Source organism: Dermacentor albipictus, chromosome 3 (assembly GCF_038994185.2).
Source record: "Dermacentor albipictus isolate Rhodes 1998 colony chromosome 3, USDA_Dalb.pri_finalv2, whole genome shotgun sequence".
NCBI classification, from domain to species: domain Eukaryota; kingdom Metazoa; phylum Arthropoda; class Arachnida; order Ixodida; family Ixodidae; genus Dermacentor; species Dermacentor albipictus.
Window position 1 is genome coordinate 8,793,000 of NC_091823.1, and position 21,660 is coordinate 8,814,659.

Genomic DNA, 21,660 nt, shown 5'->3' on the forward strand with positions numbered 1-21,660 from the left:
GAGCCCTCTATGGGAAAAAACGAGCCGAACAAATCTGTTTAAAAGAGGGAGTGATGGTGGGCTTGGTTTAGTGCATCTGTATGTGATACAACTCGTCAGTCGATTTGTTTTTCTTAGAGATGTAGATGATACATTTATCAGAACTATGATTCAACTGAGGCTGAGTAAAGTGCAACCGGAGTTTGTTGTGTCAGCAAGGACCAGTACGGGGATACCTAAATGAAATGGTGTCATCTTTCCGATTCTTTTCGGTGCGTTTTTCTTTGCAATATTTGACTGATGTGTCACGTAAAAAACTGTACAAGGACCTTGTGGATGAGTTATTTCCTGTGCCATTGTACCGTGAACTATAGTGTGCAGGCAAAGGAAAAGATGTTTTGTAACGCGTTAAAAAATGCTCGTTGGGCCAGGGGTTAAAACCTTTTTATTTAGGCTGCACATAGGAACCTTACCCGTTAAAACATGGTTAGAAGAAAAGGGTTTAATTGCTCAGTGGGATACTCATTGTTTGTTATGCAAAAAAAAAAACAGAGACAATTGAGCATATGTTTTTAGATTGCTCGGGTGGAATGTTTTTCTGGGACATCTTATAGAAAACATTGGAAAAACAGTTCCCATTAAGTCCGCATGGAATCCGCTATCTCACGGTCGAAAACGACGATGGTGTGCCTTTCGATTTGGTTATGCTCCTGGGCCTGCTCAGTATATGGCGAACCCGGACTGCTGTACACAATGCGGGTATCGACGCTAGACCAGTTCGCGAAGATTTTTGCGAATCTGTGTCTCATTTTGTCGAAGTGCAGAAGGTGCAGACGTATCTACCAGAGTGGGTTCCAAGATTAGAAATGTTGTTGCACATGCCGAAATACTGATGACTTGCAGTCAGCAAACAGCTGACGGTTCTCGGTACTAGGATCTTGTTATTCTGTTTTTCTGAGCTCGTAAACTTTTTGTCAAGCGAGGCAATAAAGAACAACAAAAGCGATCGTGGCTTAGTGGTTAGAGCATTGGACTGCTTTGTTCGACGGCAGTGGTTCAATTCCACTGTCTGCCGTGCTTTTTTTTTTATCAGAGAAGTCCGAAGTATGACGAGACAAGCCAGACCGACCTACCTACCAAGCTACAGTAATGTGCCTGGAATGGAGCCAAAGAGTGTTTCACATTAAAATTATACAGATCTGACGCACAAGTTGGGATCTGTGAAGCGAAACTTTCGTGAAGCAGTTAATTAAATGCTCTGAAAGTAAATGCGGCGTGCACAACTGTCTTTATTTTCATAGTTTTGAACGTGTAATCTCGTACAATATTAATGTTCGTGCGCTGCTCATGTCAACACTTTTTTGCCATGCAATGTTTATCTTTACGAACTACACCGTTCACAAGGTATGCCGAAATGCTGACAGCATGCAATTCATGAGAATCCACACTGTCACACGTTAATGGAGTGATATCACGAGAACAAAGGCGGTGTTTGATATTTTTCGATGAAAGAGTGACGAGGAGAGATGCATGGGGAGAGATGTACGACTGGAAAGACCATGGTAAGATTGAATATTATTCGACTGTCTTATTTAACCGCTTTAGCCAAATGGAAACTGGTGCTTCTGCTATTGCACCAGCTTCCTCTCGCGCGCATGTTCTGCGTGACGTGGCATATGCGGCAGTCTCCTGGAAGAGCTACTTGGCGCTAATTGGCACGAGATAAGTATGATTGCGGTGGGGTCCTAATGTTTATGCTATAAAGAAAAAGAAAGCTTTGGCGTAATATTTAGATCATGGGGCTGTTGTGCTGGGAGTGGTTCATTCCCATATTCGGGCACGTATTTTATTAGGTAGTTGGTAGCCACGACGATCCACTTAGTTCCGAATGTTGACGTCAGAGAGGGTTCCAATAGGTTCATTCCCATTTGTTCGAACTGTGGGCAAGGAGGTTCGATAGGCTATGGCAGTCCCGCTGGCTTTGTAGGTGGCGTCTTGCGTAGCTGACAGTCTCAGCGTCTCTTGGCATGCTGGGTGACGTGGCGGTCAGGCGCAGCCAGTATATATACTCGTCTGGTGTCCTTGCGAACGTTCGGGAGAACCAGAGGCGGCTTGCCGTTGGATCATTATACAGGGCGTGCAGAACCTCTGGCCGCAGGACTGAGGGCACAACGAGAAGGTTGTTGGTGCGGACTGGTGGGAAGCTTTTCTTTACGAAGAGGTAGTTTTGTAGCGAAAACGAATATAATCCATGCGACGGTAGGGTCAAAGTCGGCTTTGCCTTCGAAGGCTTCGTAAGGTTTCGGATAGACTCGTTGCTGTTCGTCGAAGTCGTCTACCGGTCGAGTGCCCCGGCAATGTATACGTGACCAATCGTACATTCCAGCGTTATCTCTAGTGCTCGCGTACGTCCCAAAATGTACACCCCTATTGGCGTCGCGCACGCGATATGCAGGGAGCCCTATAACGTAACACTATTCCAATATGTTTTTCTTCCAATTTCCTGACGACAAATTTCTATAACCGCCGACGCAAGCATCGGGCGGTGATTCGCAGGGTTGCCTCAACAGCCCAATCAAACGCTCTCTTAGTTTAAAGGAGGTCACTTTTCTTTGCTTTCAAAATGAATAACATTACCTACATTGGGTGGTTTTTCGTTTCTGATTGGCTGCCAGGAGGCGAGGAGCACGCTCACGTGGAGAGGGTTTCACTGGGGCCGAGCCAGCGCACTGGAAATAGATAATCGGATGAAGAGGGGGGTGCCGGCGCTTGCGATTGGTCCCTTACTTAGCTTGTAGTGGCTGGCGGAAAATCACGGTGGCGTGCAAGGGAACGTTAAAGGGACCCTCACCAGGCCCCATAGAAAATTTTGGTTATACGCTGGAAGTTGTTACGTGTCCTATAGGGAGCATTCTGCCGCAAAAAAAATTTTCAAATCGGCTCATTAATAGCCGAGATAGAAATGTTTCAGTGTCGCGAACCTATGGATCCAGGGGGCAAGCTCCACTGCATCGCCAGACTCTCTCTCCACTCGACCCGTCTAACCTCCGCAAGCGAAACCTTCCCTGCGTTCTCCCACGCCGGACCTCGAGGATCGCGTGACACATACGTCACGGGCCCCACCTTCACTTTTTTTCCCTCGCTTTCTTTTTCTTTCGGCGATGCGCATTTCCGCTGGCGGCGCTGCGCGCGAGCTGTTACCGTTTCGCGCAGCGCACGATTTCGCGCGCTGTACGCATGGACACATGACTTGTGGTATAATTCAGTGATACACGAATACTGAGGCAGAACAAGCGGATCGCAGGAAATGATCACGTGCTGGAACACGGTAGAAAATGGCGTAGTTTCGGTACCGGCGCACGTGACTACACGACGTGGGAACAAGCAGACGAAACGAAAGTACATCTCTCTTCCTTGGGTGCGAAGTAAAACAAAACAAAACAAAACAAAAACACATGGAAATTGCATTTGTGTGTTTTATTATTTCTCTAAACTTCAATGCGTCTATTCAAGCAACAGCTCACAAATAACAGATGTTGCCTTGAATAATTCTCGAAGTCACGTGTCACGATGATTGGCGTCACAATGCGAACACGAGTACGTAGGCGCAAGTACACGCGTACGTCATCATCCGGCTTGCAGCGCGGTGGCCGCGGGAATAAGGGAAAACAGCGTTCGGATTGAAATTTCACATCTTTGTGCGGCGCTTAGCGATGTAATACTTTGCAGACACGATTGTTATCACGCAATGTATGCTCTGCGCTTGTCAGCTCAAAATGGCCAGACGTGGTGAGGGGCCCTTTAAGAATGCCGCTAAAACGAATCCTCAGCAAGGAAGAGTTGGCAGAGCGAGGTCGTAAACGTGCCGAAAGTACTCCAAAACGTTACACGGCCACACAGAAAGCTTTATTATACGCAAATAAACCCATGCTCTCCGGCAGGTGCGAGTAGCCATGTCCCTGAGCGATCGGCAGCAGCCATCTTTTCTTCCTTTCGGAACGGGGCAAACTGCGGCTATTTAGAAGAAAAATTCAGTTTTCTTCGGCATAATATTGCATCTTTAACGCGTTCACGTCACTTTGACGCGGCGAGTTTTCGTGGTTTTGTGACGTCGCGTGACAGGCAGGTGAAGTGGGTGCAGCCCGAAAACTTTTGACCAATAGCCGAAGGCTAACGGCGAAAAGGCGTCGAATGAGAAATAACTCTTTTTCTTTTGTTCGGTCCAATCATGCATAATCAGTGTGTACACGTCATATCAATGGGGAGCTATAGCGGTTTTTGTGACGTCGCGTGACAGACAGGCGAAGTGGGAGTGGTCTAAAAAGTTTTTGCCCAATCGCGAAGGGCTAATTGCAGAATTGTAATAGAAAAGTTTGGAATAGCTTTACGTTATTGCGCTCACAGCAGTGATTAGACTTGCACGGACAATGGCCGATCGTCCAGTCCTCGCAATGCGATAGATACTATTTGTCTTTCCGACTGAAATCGATCAGAATGGCACTATAGATGTTAGATTGAAGACCGTCCCCATCGATTGTTGGCCCACAAAGCTGTGAAGACTTCTGTCTTTCTTGAGGGCGACTGGCCAATGAGAATGCTTTTGACTTGCTCAGGCCCTCCGCGTGCATGTGCGAGCCCCTCACCGCATCTTTCATTCACCCTCTCTCTCTCGCTCTCTCTCTCTCTCTGTCACGCATTGCCACGGGGCAGAATTAGTGAAACGTAGGTGTATTTACAAGTATATACAAGTTACAGCAACGCTACATGCACAAGATGGCTGCCCGGACCAGCCGCACGCCCTTCTCGACAAATCGCCCTCTTTCTTTATAGTCATACTATGACTATGCCCCACTGCACCGTAACATCACGCCCCGTCAGAAAGCCGCCGTCTCGGTGCTAGTGTTAATAAGGGCGAGGTCGCAATGAAGTAGGGTTTCAGCCTAGAAACGTGGACGACATGGGCAGACGATGAACGATAGTCCAGCGGGGATACTTCGTAGTTTACATCGCCGAGTTGACCCAAGATCTTACAAGGCCCTATGCAGCGCGGGAGAAGTTTTTAGGAATTTCGATGCGGCGGCTTGGTGTCCATAGAAGAACTAGGGACCGAGGGGAGAAATGAACGTCTAAGTGGTGAGTGTCGCACTCGTCTTCTGAGCAACCTGGAAGGCAGTGAGCCGTGACGGGGCAACCTGGCGAGCTGAGTGAGCCCTAGTGAAGTCGCAGGCATACTCAGTTAGAATGTTGGTCGTGGGTGGAAAGAGTATCTCGAAGGGCAAAGTTGGGTGGCGGCCGAACAGCAGATAAATAGGAGAAAAACCAGCGGTCTCGTGACGGGAAGAATTATAGGCAAATGTTATTTACGGTAACGTGTCGTCCCAGTCACGTGGTCCGGAGAAAAGTACATAGGATAGCATCTCCGTCAACGTCTGGTTGAGCCGTTCAATTAGTCCATTGGTGTGCGGGTGATATGCCGTGGATAGTTTGTGTACGGCAGAACAGGAACGAAGAAGCTTTTTAACAGCGCGGGACAAGAAGGTGCGGCCGCGATCAGCTTCCTCGGCGCGCCGTGATGTAGAATGACGTCATGCAAAAGGAAATCCGCAACGTCCGTAGCACAGCTTGTTGGCAATGGTCGCGTGAAGACGTTACGCGTCGTATAGTCTGTCGCGACAGCGACCCACTTGTTGTCGGTTTTCGACGCTGGAAAAGGCCTATAGGAGATCGACGCCGGCGCGAAAGAGTGGTTCGGCTATAGGGATATCGCGTTATTTTGTACCAATGTACCTGATATATACCCTTTTCGAAGACGGAGCGAAATTAATGCACTTTCACGTCTACTTAGCTAATTATATCGGCCGTTTCTTTAACCGAACACTCGATTCTCTTATATTTGATCTCGTAGCCATCACAGATGCGGGACAAGGTTTCACAGACCAATTGCCTATTTCCGCAGTAGTTCGGTTCTCTAGCATGTTCTGCTATCACTATCAGTACAACGCCTATACCTCGCAACGAATCCGGCGCGGCTTCTTTCTTGGCCGCGCCCTTTTCTTTAGAGCGCTCTAGGTAAGCGCGTGCTTGCATTGCCACCGCAAACGCGTCTTTACTCGGTTGGCTTTGCACGTCGTCAGTGACTTGCTGGTTCACTTTTATCTTATTGTTGTGCCTTTCTTTTTGAATCCTTCAAGGCCACTGTTCGGGGTTCACGCGGGCCGGCGCGTCTTTCGTCTTTGCGCTTCAGGGCTTTGCACTTCACCGCAGCGGTCGTCGTTGTTCCGGGGTCTGCCATAAGGGCTCGTTTTATTTTCCTCTGCTCTTTCCCCGACCCTTCAAAACTGCAACCCTGCTACGTGAAGTGTTTTGCGGATCGGTTTGAAAATGGCTGGTACTTGAGCGAGGCATCCTGCGATACGGCTGCTAAACGAGCCCTGCTTGCTTATTTACGCGACTGAAGGCAGACAAACGCTGCGCTTATCAACCGCCTGCCTGGTCCATATCTCCTGTCCGGTCAGCTTATCCGGTTCGACCGATGAGGTATGAACCCCGTCGAAGGTTGCGGCGATGTCTCGGAGCAAGCGACACGGCTCATTAAGTGTCAGACGGCGCACACGTAGCAGCTCCGCGTCTCGTTCAGTATTTTCCCAAAGACGAGAAAATTACTCGCGGCGTCCTGCAAGCTGTGCAACGTGACCGTGGCTTCTGCGACTTAAAACAGACAAAAGACCTATAGCTCAAAAAGTTTTCTTCTGCTGTGCTGCTTTGAGCCCCGAGTCGCCCGTCGACGTGCCCTTGTTACGAAATCGGGGGTCCGAGCAGTGGCGAAGACTCCAGGGCTGATGCTGTGCCGGGTGCCAGGCGAAAGAGAAGTCCGGATGGACGAGAGAATAAGCTTTATTTACAGTAATTTACATGATGAGGACCAGAATAAAAAAGTCATGCGAGAGCGCCGTGCGTCTCACTTAAGTAAGAACTTGGTTCCCGAGGACTTTCCCAGTGTTCTCTCCCTGCACTCCTTGCCAGCAGCGGAGACGGAGATCTTCCGTTCACCCGCTCGCCGTTGTCGAGATGCCTGGCCTTTTTAAGGTACATTAACACAGAAAGTTGGACAAGTTGGTGTTGATGCATTAGTTGTGACATAGTTTGCTGCGACAACAATGTAGACGAGTTACAACAAATGATTGAGGACCTTAACACAGAGAGTGTAAGAGTGGGATTGAAGATTAATATGCGGAAGACAAAGATAATGATGAATAGCCGGGCAAGGGAACAAGAGTTCAGGATCGCCAGTCAGCCTCTTGAGTCTGTGAAGGAGTACGTTTACCTAGGTCAGTTAATCACAGGGAACCGTGACCATGAGAAGGAAATTCAGAGAAGAATAAAGATGGGTTCGATCGCAAACGGCAGAGATAGTGAGCTCCTGACTGGGAGGTTACCGTTATCATTGAATAGGAAGGTATACAATCAGTGCATTTTACCGGTGCTGATATATGGGGCAGAGACTTGAAGACTGACAAAGAAGGTTGATAACAAGTTAAGGACCGCGCGAAGTGCGATGGAACGAAGAATGCTGGGCATAACTTTAAGAGACAGAAAGAGAACGGTTTGGATCAGAAAGCAAATCGGTATATACGATATTCTAATAGACATTAAGAGAAAAAAATGGAGCTAGGCAGGTCATGTAATGCGCCGGTTAGATAACCGTCGGACAATTAGGTTTACAGAATGGGTACCAAGAGAAGGCAAATGCAGTCGAGGACGGCAGAAGTCTAGGTGGAGCGATGAAATTAGGAAATTCGCGGGCGCTAGTTGGAATCCGTTGGCGCAGGACAGGGATAATTGGAGATCGCAGGGAGAGGCCTTCGTCCTGCAGTGGACATAAACAGGCTGCTGCTGCTGATGATGATGACTGTAACTCATCATCATCAGCAGCAGCATGGGGACGCGCGTCCCCAGAATTGACGGCTGGTCAGCTTTGATTTCTGAAGGGTGCGCATCCTTCAGAAATCATTTTGATTGCGGCGCTTGCATATTTGCCATCTCTAAGGCGTCGGAGAGGTGCTGAGGCGAGAATGTTATTCAAAACAGCAGGCTCGCCGAAGAAGCATCTTTGTTCAGAGGGGGGTGACAAGCATTGGGGGTGCCACTGGGGGTGCCAATCAGTGTGTCGAACCGGAACTTTTTTCACGAAAACGGTTCAAACCGGTTTGTACCAATCAAAGTTCACTTGCATAACAATAGAATAACTACAGAAAAACAGCATAAATAAAATTTTTTACGAAACTTCGACGCTGCTGCCAATCTGCACGGAAAGATTACGCGTGTTGTTCTTCAGGTCGCACGGAGCTAAAAAAATAATTATGCAGCTCCAGCATCATTGCTGGAATCTATGTGAAGCGAAACTTCAGTGAGGCAGAGAGATAGAGAGGAAAAATTATCTAGGAAACGCCTGCTACTATGCTCAAAAGGAAAAAAAAATACGGGAGTGAGGGTGAGGACAGACGGCAGGATGGGATTACGTACACGTTCGTCTTCGAAAAGCCTGCTTGAATTAGGGCCAGTAATCCGCCTCCATTCCACCCTGGAGAAAGGGGATGTGCAGCGAAGCTGTTTTCTGACATTAGACAAGCACAAACGACGTTAGACGACGTTAGTCAAGCACCACCTCCACGATCGATGTACGTCACGCGCGCACACACGTGTGCGGAAGTGCAGTAGACAGGCTCATTCTTCTAGACCCTCCGCCAAGCGCAAGTGCCTTAAAGAAATAATTGAGCTTTATTGCGATAGCAATTACACGGAGACTGCAGGCGCATTCTTGACGTCGCCGTCGCCGTGACGTTCCGTATGACGTCCAAGGACGATAACACCATCGCCGCGTGCCTTATGTGCGAGTGAAAGCGCGCGAGGGTAAGCCGACGATCAAGGCGTTGTATTTCGGCAGCAACTGCGTGTAACTCGGCAACGCGTGGTGTAAGGATTGGGGTCGGGCATGAGATAGATGGTAGCTGGCCCATGCAGTCATCCGCCTCATCCACGCAAAGGGCGCTGTTGAAGGGAGGGACTGGTTCTCATCGAAAACGAGGAATATGGGATTTATTTACAATATCTAAATGAAGGGTGGAGAACGTTAAAGTTTATCAGTCTAGCATGACTGAAAGAGAATGCACATTGAAGAGCCGCAAAACGGCTGCTTAAAAACACTCTGTCCTCCCTAGATCCCTAGGTGAGGGAAAACGGCCGTTCATCCTTCGACCAATGGGAGCGCCCAAAGCCATCGCAGCCGACCCGCCTTTGAGGGGGAGGGTTTACACACTCACTTCCGCACAGGTTTTACTGAACACACCGAGGTTAGAGTGTTTTTGTAGACAGGGATCTTGCCCGAGCAGGCGCCTCTTGATACCAAAGCTGACCCCGCTGTTAGTGGCCACCGCGTCTGTCCATTGACTGTGACGACTTCTGGGGCCCGTGGGAAAGCACCGCAAAACATCCCCTTCCAGAAGATCCTCCACTCCAAGCAAACCGTAAAAGCGACGGCGAATCAACTAACAATACTCGGTCCGCCGAGCGTGGCTGCCTCGCTGGCGCTGCTGGGCTGTCCGAGGAGGCGCATTGTAGGCTTCCCAAATCACTTGTCGCAGCGGGCCGGGAGGGTTCGAAGGTCGCTTCTCCGAAGGACGCCACCCCCGCAGCTGCAGCGGCTGGGAAAATTTTGCAGGTCGGTACCCCTGCAGGCCGATCGTAACAGCGGGCTCTATTTTGAAAGCGACCTGCCTTGAAGGCACGGCCGAGGCGGGCCGACGGCTCGTAGCTTTGCGTGCGTTTTGTTCTCGCTGCTCAGTTCGCGTTGAAGCGATAGACAGCACGAAGGTCGCTTCGCTCGCTGCTGCTGCCGCGCTTCCTGACGCCAGCGTTTTGAAAGCGAGTGTCCGCGGTCATCGAGTGTGATGTGTTCATGTTTGCCTGTGCGCGCTGACACCGTGTTTGTTAATTCAGCTAGTAAGCGAATGTTTACGAGGTCATACGGCCGATAAAACTACTATCCTTGCTTCGTACGGCTGTTTATTAAATTTGCTATCGCAATCAATGCTTCGCCTTTCACGCGACACTGCGACTTCTTTCAATGTAAATTGCGTCAGAAGATTCGTAAAGTGTGACTTCATAAGCTGCAGACGTGACAGCTGCGCATTCTAATTCGAATATACGAGGAAACGTAATTCGGTTACGCGGAAACTCAAAGACAGAGCCTTTTTCCCGATTCCGTTCGAGGCATGTCTGAGTGACCGCGACCGCTAGGTGGCGGCACTATTTTTTGGGTGAGCAAAGGCCCACGAAAATTCCCGACCGACTAGAGGCTAAGAACATCGCTGTAAAATTCTATGAGAGCCTTGATGGCTCGCTTCGTTGTTATTACGTGCGGCCAAGGGCCCAATAACACTTTTTCACCTAACGGTCTAGGCCGTTAGATGAAACAGCTGTTACTAATGAGAGGTAACGAAGAGGTCAATGCAGGTCATTCACAGTTACATTGGGGACAAGCAACAAGTATGTGCTCCACTGTCTCAGGTACCTTGCACGCATCATAGTCTGGCAAGTCCACCCGTCGGATGCGATGCAAATATTGTCGCGTTAGCGCAACAACTAATCTATCCCCCCCCCCCCTCCGTGAAACCCGTACTACTGGTGCTGCTACTTGTAAGTGCAGTCAAGGATAGTATGTATTTAAAAACAAGGTAACGTAGTAGTTTAACCACAAGTGCAGGCAAGGCATGGGTGAAAAGCTCCATAAAAGGTGGCCAACCTGCACAACAACAAAAGAAAAAACAACGTTCTTTCTTTTTTTTTTTTCGATGTTGCTCTAGAATGATAAAAGAATTAACGTTTCGGTTCAGTTTCGGTTCGGGCAAAAATAACTAGTTTCTTTTGCGGTTCAGTTCGGATTCAATACCCTTAACGCCGGCGCGTGCTTGCATCTCGCGATTGCGCAAGCTTTCTTTGCCGAGTGACGTTCTTTCCTACGCCTCGCATGTTCCTTATCCTGTCCTTCAGGAACATTGTTCTCGAAAATTTGGCAATGCACGAACTCTTATGTAAGTTCGGCGGCCCTAGCAACAGTGCCGACGCTCGGTTTGTCTTGCACCCAAAATTTAACGTTTTCAGACAGCTGGCGGAGGAACTGCTCCAGACTGAAGGACTCTACCACTGAATTGCCACGCGACTGGGGGCTCGAGGCGCTTTGCCAAGTACTCGCGGGCCTGTGTCACGCTCGGAAAAACACCTTTATGTAGCACGTATTGAGCAACAGAAAACTGTATCGGGAGTTTTTCATGTTGTTCTACAATTTCCTCATTGACACTTTCCATCTAATCGTAATATTTGAGAAGTTGAATAATTAATTAAGACTGATTATTTAATTAGGTGGAATGCAAAAATAATCTGATTATCTCTAATCGATAGAAAACAACATTACCTTGCTTCCGTACAGTTACGTGGCATTTCCATATTTTTAAATCTTGGTTCGTGATAGTTGGGACACCCTGCATGCATTTTGACGAACTGAACGACAAACTTTTCATTGCATGTCTGTGCGTGCATACTGTCAAATTCGCTCTTTCTCATCTTTCAGTCCCATTTCCCCCGCCCCCACTGCACTGTATATATATTATATTCTTAATTTCCATGCCTTTCCCTCTCCTCTCTTTCTCTCCCAACACTGCGCTGGATCAGCGTGTGTTTTATAGGTGAAGCTATACCTGTCAAAAGCGATTACTTGAGCTGAGATGAGATGCTGCCGCCTACTTGGGGCTTTTGCCTTGAAAGCAACTGAAGGCTGAGATGAAGCATGCGTTATCCGGATCATAAACTTAGAAAGAGTGGCTTGGGTCATGGCTTCTGCACGAAGTGCTCTTTGGCCATGCCCTGCGCGGAAACCGAAACCAAAATCGATCTTCCTTGGCTACGCTTAAGCAAAAAGCTCAAAGCGACCAAGTGTACCCTTCTTGCTGTTATTATACTCATACCAAATTAGAAAATCGACAAATTGCGTCTATATTCTTTGCTTTAACTTATCTGTCCTAAATTATGACGTGTCAACTCTTGTTTTTCTTCGTAATCTGGTCATTTTACTATTACTTTACAGGGTGGACTGCCTTACTGGTTGCTGTCTAGAAATGCCTCAATTGGTCTTCGGACTATGGATCCAGGTAAACGCGGCCATTCGTGTGTCAGGGCAGCCGTCTAGGGTAAAATGTGCTGCTCAGTGAATGGTCGTCGATTACATTGAGGCGTACTGACGGTCACTCTTTATGATATTCATTACAGAATACACCGAGCCCGTGCAAAGGTACTTCGCTACGCTACTTCCGCTGATAAAACTACTTCTATACGCCAACGGAGGGCCCATTATAGCTGTACAGGTGAGTATCGTATGTACGGTAACGTAAGCATGCTCTATGAACATTTCCGCCCATTGTCGTAACAACTTGTCGCTCTCCAGTCTAACGCGAACGCTATCTGTGCACGGTGCACGCGGTCACCGTATACAGCCACCAGCAATTTGCACACATTACAGAAACCAACGCCTATTGTATCCACCTCTCTCTGTGTCTAGAACGCGCCAGAGAGAAATACTGTGGCGACAACTACAAACTCGCACTTTTCTTACCCCGCGCACTTTGCACTTATTCTTTCCCGCCACATACCCGACACCCAAGTGTCGCTTTTGCCCTGTCCCCACAGCAGATCTCTCCCATATCATGTGGCAATGCCCCATCAAAACTCCCCCCCGCAAGCTCAAACCATTAATTAGTAGCGAGGAGCTGTGGGAGACTGCCCTGCGCAGCTCCGATCCCACCCTACAGGATTGAGTCCTGAGGTGGGCTGAGGAGGTAGCGGAGGTCTACCACGACTGGTAGACGGACTTCTAGCCACATAATGTGGTGATGGACGCCTGCTGGGACTGGACTACTTAGACCTCCCTCTCTCCCCCCCCCCCGGCTCCTCCCCTTTCTTAAAAGAGGAATAAAGTTCATTCATTCATTCATTCATGTCCATCGCGTTAGTCCCTTCAAATGAAGAAAGTGGTTCCCTGCTGCGCTTCAACCAACTTTCCTAATGGACGCAGCCCATTTTGTGTTTTGATGCCTTAGCGGTGTTGCACGGTACAATATAACACATATTTTTTTTCATATATTCCGCTAAAGCTATAGAGACCTGTGACTCATGCCTGTGCGCCTGTTCGAAATTTATGGCACCGATAATGCGAGCTTTACGAGCGCCCCTCGTAACGGGCGCGTGCATGCGCCGCAGTTAATATCGGTCACTCGGCGCAAATTATAAATCAAGAATGGAAAATGAAATGGATCCGTACAAAGTGCTAGCTCAAGGCGTTTCTCTTTCTTTTGGGATTGGCGACTTGTTGCAGATCGAGAACGAGTACGGCAGCTACAAAGCATGTGACTTTGAGTACATGGCATGGTTGAGAGACCTAGTGCGCCATTACCTGGGCTACGACGTCGTCCTCTACACCACAGACGGTGCCGGAGATGGTTTCCTCAAGTGCGGCAAAGTCGACGGCGCCTACACAACTGTTGATTTCGGTCCAAGTATGTAAAACTTGAAAATGTAATACGCGGAATTTTCAACTTCTACTAAATCTTCTTTATTGAGCATGGAAAGTACAGACACTGTTACACTTAACCCGAAATCGCCTCATAAGCGAATTCTTGCTTCTCCTGCAGGAGGCGCTGTAAATTTTCGGGTTGAGGTGCCTTGATCGTGGTGGCTTAGGCAGGCGTTGTGCCCCTTCCGGTGGCAGTCGCCAGCCTGCTCCTCGCTTTCCCTTTCCTCTTAATTGTACATACGAGTTCAAAACAAATAATAATAACATTTCCAAAGCATTCGAAGTTTGATCCTTCCATCACGTGTTTGTTAAACTCGACATATTTGTCTTCATTGTTCGAGTTAAGTTTGACGGTGGCTGTATACAGTTGTGGCCGCAGGCCGCCACGACTGCGCAACCGGAGCTCGCTCGCTCTGCGGTCGCGACGCAGTCACTGCCAGCTGCGAGGATACCGAGAGTGATGTAGTTGGATACTCGCTCTTGCTCTTCAGTACCATGATGATGCAGCCACGAGAAACATAGTGCGCAATCATGCCTGCCTACGTGGTGGGCGTCTACCTGTCATGCGAAGCCGCAGCCGCGACGAGCACCAGCTGTGCTCAGCACAGTAGCATCAGTGATAGAACCGTTTCTAAAAATGCTGGAAGTTAAGGCTGCAAATTTTTACAGCGTGATGGACTCTAGCCGAGTTGCAGACGCCCGTGACTGACGTGATTTGTTTCGCGCCTCACCATCGGGCGAGCGCGAAGCAGCCCAAATCGCGGCTTCATAAGAACGCCCGCTTGGTGCTCGTCACTCATACGCGTCGTGAAAGGGCTTGCCAATTGAGCTTTTCAGCTTTTCGGCGTTCGTGTTGTCTTTCTCTCCTCGTCCTTGTCCAATTGTGCGCTGGAACTATGTCTCATAATGCTAATCATAACCAACTAGCCCAGCTGTCCATACTTTTCAGCTGTTCAGTTTAGCTTTTAGAGCGACAGCCCTAATGCTACAGGCACAGATCCAGAAAACGCCTGGATCCGTAAATCTGACCTTCCAGCTCAGCCAAGGTCAAACTGGGACTTAGCTTGCCACTACCGGCGTCTACTGCGTACGTCGTGTGGGCACCCACATCCTGAAAGCGATCTGCGATGTGGACAAAGTGCGCCGAGTGCTGGTAGGTAGCTTCGTACGCGCTGTGCTTTGGACGCTTAGTTCGCGTGGAAGCGAGACGCAGCATGAAGGTCAGTTCACTCGCTGCTGCTGGCGCGCCGAGCAGCGTCTGCGTCTTGTCTTGCGGTGGAACTGTAGATTCGGTAGTTGCTGACGGCGCCGAGCAGCGCCTGTGTCCTTTCCCAAAGCAAGCAAAACCGTGCTATTGCTCGACGAACTTGGTTTAACCGCGTTCAACCACGGCAATTTTTTGTGTGTGGGAAATTTGCCTGTAATTCATCTTGCTGCAAAAAGTAGCAACGTTAGCTTTTTGCATTTCTGGAAATGGCTCTGAACTCCTCGGATGGGGCGCTACAATGGCGTAGCATTTTTTACTTCAAAATCTAATTAGTCTCATTTGCACAATTACTTGCCTGACATTTATATCGAACGAGAAGGAAGGGGGTTAACCAAGGGGCCCGATTTTTATTAAACATATCATAAGAATCCTACAATGGCACCAAGGACGACACCGGGCAAATTACTTGTACTTACTAATTGAAATAAAGAAATTATAAATTAATGGAATTGAAAGTGGATGAAAAAACTACTTGCCGCAAGTTGGGAACGATCCCACGTCTTCGCATTACGCGTGTGATGCTCTAACCAATTGAGCTACAGCGGCGCCGTTTCCCCATCCACTTTCCGGGGTATTTATCCGTTGTTACTAGAACTAGCTCTGGGAGTGTTAGCCACAACCTTGGCGGCGGATGTGGAACATCCTTTCTGCCGCAGGCGTCACGGGTACGTGATATTTTTAAGTGAGGCAACTGGTCAATAAACCTACACGTGCTACCTGAAGGCATCAATGTCGCCAGATTACTAGACAATAGTTGTCGAATGATTACATCGAGTCATTGTCATATATATGAATATATGACTCTATATACTGTAGAAGTAATCAAGAGGAAATCATTTAATTATTTGAGCTTTCCTATATTTTAAGGTAGTGACTACAGTGACGGGGCCCGTCACTTTAACATCTGCACTACAGTGACGGGGCCCGGTACTTTAACATCTGCACTACAGTGACGGGGCCCGGTACTTTAACATCCTCACTACGGTGACGGGGCCCGTCGCTTTAACAACAACACTACACCGACGGGGCCGTCACTATGTCGGTATTGGGGGCGAGGTCGACTTACGGAGTCGCCATCTGTCGGAAGCGCCTCATATGCGTCGGCGTTAAATAAAGGTTAAATAAACATACTACGCGGCAGCCCTCCTGAACAATTTTGCAAGTACTCTCGAAATGGCAGTATTTTACCTTTAAAATAATCATGTTGGACAAACAGAAAGCACATAATGGTTTACAAACGCTATCTCTTTGCCTACTACGTACAGTAAGCTGGGACTGCGAGCGGTCGCCGCAATCGATTCCACCGAACCGGTTTGCGTGAAACGTAAGCAATCGCTGAGAAAACTATGTGAAATATGTTCTTATAGTGGGATGGCTGTCTGTGTAAATAAATGTAGCATAACAGAATGAAGTTGCAATGCAGCGATCGCACGGGTTCGCGGTGACAGACTTCGCGTCTGCATGCATGTCCTCGCGCAATGTTTCGCTTTCGCTCCGAGCACGTTTTCGCACCGTGCCGTGAGCTTTATGCCGCAGCATATGAGCATTTGACAGTACGCAAGCTACCATTGTTGCATGGACACTATCGGAGCTGTTCAAAAATAATTTCGTTATAGCCAGGGGTCTTCGACGCCTACAGCGACTTGTGATGTTCCGTCGCGATGATTCAGTCTTAATTTTCTTTTTCTTTTCTTCTAAAGTCTTGGAAGCTTCAATATCATTATTTCTCAAATTTCATCGAACTGCATGTTTATCGGTCTTCTAAGCGAGCAATTACCCGCTGCTTCTTTTTCTTAATTCAGTAGAATATTGATTGTCAGGTGCTCACAAGCAGGAACATGGGCCGTGACTTTTTAAATGTGTTTTTACCGTTCCCCTTCCATTAGAGTGAACTTTCTTTATTATAATCATCATACGTGTTACAGTGCATACGCAAAAGATTGTACATTCGTGGACAAGTACCCATTGCGGTCGTTCGATCCGTATGTGTGCAATCATGTATTCGATTACTGCACGGAAGTTGCTGACATCGTGAAATTCACGTGGTGTTGTGGACAGTACTGGAATAAAATACCGCGGTCCGTAAAGTGCTTGGCATCCCCATAGGCGCCAGCACCGAGAAGCTCATGCAGCTGGGGGTCCACAACACTTTCGATGAGGTTGGGTCACAGAAGTTAGTCCGCTGGACTTTAACCCGTCAGGGAAAGGCAGTGCGTGCTCGACGCGTGGTCGCGGGAGGCCGTCACGGTCTCGCCGTTCCCGCGCAACGTGCACCCGCAACGCAATGTAGGCACACGCCGGGCCCGGGCCGCACTTCTCGGATCCGTCGCCGACGAACCACGATCGGTCGCGTTCGTCGACGTCGCCCAATACGGTTCGTCCGACCGGTTCGCGGCGGCCGTGGTGGATCACAGGGGCAACCTAATGCCGCGTCCGTGCGGGGCAGGTGTCCGGATTGCGGAGATCCATTCTGCACTTTAGAACACATGCTCTGGCGGCGACGGGGACCACGGTCATCTCACCACGGATGAAGAGTGGGAGGAGGCGGTCAGGCACGGCCTGCCCGTCCCAACGTCGGAACGGCTCGCGGCGGCCCCCTCCCTCATAAGGGGGTTTCGGAGTCGCTCCTCAGGACCTTAATAAAGTTCACTGCCTGCCGTGAAGTGCTCGAAGTTGTTTGCATAGAATGTTTGAAAGAAGTGCGGCCATTGACGTCGCTACAGTGTCGACGTAAAGTGCCGGTCCCGTCTGTGGTTAAGGAGACGGGCCCCGTCACTGTAGTGTGTATGTTAAAGTGCCGGGCCCCGTCACTGTAGTACAGATGTTAAAGTGCCGGGCCCCGTCACTGTAGTGCACGATTATGTTAAAGTACCGGGCCCCGTCACTGTAGTACAGATCTTAAAGTGCCGGGCCCCGTCACTGTAGTCACTACCATATTTTAAAGAATTTCCGACGCATTTCGTGAGGCTCCCGGTATCTGTGGGTATACCATACATGTGTCCCACGTAACTTGAACCAAGATGTAAATATGCGCCAGTGCCACAAAGCTGGACGCTTTGTTGGTCGACGTTGTTTGGAGCAAGTCAGACTACTTCTTGTATTTCGCCTAACTACCAGTTAGCTTTTAATAATTAAATTAATTATATAATATATTCAGTGCCAATGTATCCATGACAAAATTGTAGAACCTCCTGAAAAATTCAAGATCCAGCTTTGCGTGGCTCATCATTATCATAATCATCACGAGCCTATTTAATGTCCATTGCATGATGAAGGCCTCTCCCTGTGATCTCCAATTACCCCCGGTCGTGCGCCAACCGATTCCAAATAGCGCTTCCTCTTTGATTCACACCGCTCTCTTCCTGTCTCTTAATGTCATGCCTAACATTGTTCGTTCCACCGCTCTTTGCGCGGTCCTTAACTTGTTTTCGAGATTCTTTGTCAGTCTCCAAGTTTCTGCCGCATATGTTAGCACCGGTAGAATGCATTGATTGCACACCTTTCTTTTCAACAATAATGGTAAACTTCCAGTCAGGATCTGACAATGTCTGCCGTATGTGCTCCAACCCATTTTTATTCTTCTATAAATTTTCTTCTCATAATCAGGGTCCCCGGCGAGTAATTGACTAAGGTACGCGTACTCCTTCACGGACTCTAGAGGCTGACTGGCGATCCCGAAATCTTGTTCCCTTGCCCGGCTATTGATCATTAGCTTTGTCTTCCGCGTATTAATCTTCAATCCCACTCTTACACTCTCTGTGTAAGGTCCTCAATCATTTGTTGTAACTCGTCCCCAGTGTTGCTGAACAGGACAATGTCATCTGCAAATCGATGATTGCTGAGACATTCGCCGTTGATCCTCACCCCTAAGCCTTCCCAGTTTAATAGCTTGAATACTTCTTCCAAGCACGCAGTGCATACCATTGGAGAGATTGTCTCTCCTTGTCTGACCCTTTCCTTTATAGGTATCTTCCCACTTTTCTTGTGGAGTGTTAAAGTATCTGTGTAATCTCTGTAGATACTTTCCAAGATATTTATGTAAGCGTCTTGTACTCCTTGATTACTTAATTCCTATATGACTGCGGGTAACTCTACTGAATCAAATGCCTTTTCGTAATCTATAAAAGCCATAGAGAGAGGCTGATTATACTCTGCGGATTTCTCGATTACCTGATTGATGACATGGATGTGATCCATTGTAGACTATCTCTTCCTGAAACCAGCCTGTTCTCTTGGTTGACTAAAGTCCAGTGTTGCCCTTATTTTATTGGAGATTATCTTGGTGAATATTTTATATAATATTTGAAGTAAGCTAATGGGCCATAATTTTCCAATTCTTTAACGTGTCCCTTTTTGTGAATTAGTATAATGTTGGCATTCTTGCAGTTTTCTGGGGCCCTTGAAGTCGATAGACAGTTCTTATAAAGGGCCGCTAGTTTCTCAAGCATTATGTCTCCACCATCTTTGATTAAATAGACTGGCAGCCCATCTTCTACTGCCGCTTTTCACCGTCTCATGTCTTGCAAGGCCCTTCTAACTTCATCGCTATAGTTATAGAAGGAGCCTCTGTAACCTGCTCATTACTGTTTCTAATGGAAGTATCCTGACTCCTCTGGGTATTGTGCAGGTCAGTATAGAATTCTTCCGATGCTTTTACTATATCTTCGAGATGGCTGATGATATTACCCTGCCTATCTTTCAGTGCATACAGCGTTGTTTGTGCGATGCCTAGTTTCCTTCTAACTTTTTTGAGGCAGCGTTCATTTTTTACTGCTTCCTCAGTCTTTATCACGTTATAATTTCGAATATCCCTTGTTTTCTCCTTGTTGATTAGTTTTGACAGTTCCGAGAATTCTATCTGATCGCTTGAGTTCGACACTTTCATTCTTTGTCTTTTCTTTGTTAGGTCCTTTGTTACTTGGGAGAGCTTACCAACTGGTTACTTTGATGTCTTACCTCCAACTTCAGTTGCTGCGTCTGAAGCCAGCCCAGTTAAGGTTTGATTGATTGCCTTTACGTCATCTTCATCTCCCTTTTCTAAGGCTGCGTATTTATTTGCAAGTGCCAACCTGAATTGGTCTGCTTTTACGCTTTTTGCATGTAGGTTGGCCTGTTTTTTCTTGACCAATTTTACTCTTTCTCTCTTCAAATTGAGGTGAATCCTAGCCTTCACTAACCTATGGTCACTGTAATTTACCCTAACTAACACTTCTATATTCTCCACTATGCTGGGATCGACAGAAAGTATGAAATCAATTTCGTTTCTTGTTTCTCCATTAGGGCTTTTGCAGGTTCACTTTTTGTTCCAACGCTTCCTGAAGAAGGTGTTCATTATTCGCAGCTTATTCCTTTCCGCGAATTCTACCAACATCTCTTCTCGAGTGTTCCTACAATCCACGCCGTATTTGCGAATTGCTTGTTCACCAGCCTGCTTTTTACCCACTTTTGCATTGAAGTCGCCCCTGACTACAGTAATTACTGAGTTTGCAATTTTCGCATCGCTGATTCAACGTCTTCATAAAACTGTTCTATTTCTTCTTCCTCGTGACTGGAGGTTGGAGCATAGGTTTGTACTACCTTTTGTACTACCGTTTGTGTACCTCTTATTCAGCTTTATTACGTCTACTGCTATCCTCTCATTAATGCTGTAGAATTCGTCAATGTTGCCCGCTATGTCCTTAAGGATTAGAAATCGTACCCCATATTGCTTCTTATCTGGTAGTCCTCTATAGTAGAGGACGTTGCCATTTGTCGGCACTGTATAAGCCTCACCAGTTCTTCTAACCTCACTAAGGTCAATGATATCCCAAACAATGCCTGATGGTTCCTCAAAGAGTCCTGCTAGGCTAGCTTCACTCGAGAGGGTTCGGGTGTTAAACGCTGCAAAGGTCCGTTTCCATTAGCGGTTTGTCCGGGTCCAGAGATTCTTAGCACCCTCTGCTGTATTGCAGGTCTGACCGCAGCCTTGGTCAGGTGCTTCACAGCTGCTGAGGACTGAGGGCCATTGGGTAATCAATTGAGTCATTTGGGAGGTAGTGGACGAATACTGCACCAGGGAGGCCAATTCCTGTTCTGATGAGGGCGTGTCTTGTTGCTCAGGACATGACATGACATGACAAGAACTTTATTTGAGTCCTGAGGGACTCAAATAAAGGTTATTTAGCTGACAATTCTATAGATGCGAGCGGCGCACTTCAGCAAAATTACAGAAAGAAAGGTGGATGGACCGAGGGTTGCGCGTCGTTCATTCCATGATCTTTGCTCAGGACATGCAAAAAGTTTTTTCCAAGTACCACTAGCAATGGTGACCCTAGCCCGAGAGATGGCCAGGGTGCACGGAAAGAAGCCCGCGAGAACTTTTGCGTTTTTTTTTTGTGTGTCAAGCTTGAGAAAAAAAAATATTTAGCCCCGGAATTGATATGTCACCGTGACGCAAATAATTTTTTTTCAATTTTATTTTCCAGTGCTGGATGGTTATTTTGGGCTAAAAGCTACATAAGTAGCTTGACTTGTCCCAGTAAACATACAAGACAAAATCAGTCAAACACTGTGTGCACAATTCCCAACAGCACCATAAAACAATAACTAAAAGCAAGTGAATGCTGGAATTTATGAACATGGGAATTGCAGTAAAAAAAAAAAGAATAGCGCTGTTCTCCTTAGAGAGTAACGTTTTAAAGGGAAGCTATTATTACTTGAAACAGCAGTCAAAACACAAAATATATCTCCTATATCTGGATCTGGACTATTCGGTGTGCGGCGAAAGATATGGAGAGGTTTTATAAAATTAAGG

General features: G+C 47.6%; 1 protein-coding gene across 1 annotated transcript in view; it reads left to right on the forward strand.

Annotated features, from left to right (window-relative positions):
* LOC139057209 (beta-galactosidase-like) overlaps window positions 1–21,660 on the forward strand; it is a 47,967-nt gene that overhangs the window by 4,504 nt on the left and 21,803 nt on the right. Inside the window, exons 4-6 of the mRNA XM_070535043.1 lie at window positions 12,119–12,182; window positions 12,301–12,395; window positions 13,403–13,583. Of these exons, the coding sequence (XP_070391144.1) occupies window positions 12,119–12,182; window positions 12,301–12,395; window positions 13,403–13,583 (340 nt within the window). The remainder of the gene's footprint in view (window positions 1–12,118; window positions 12,183–12,300; window positions 12,396–13,402; window positions 13,584–21,660) is intronic.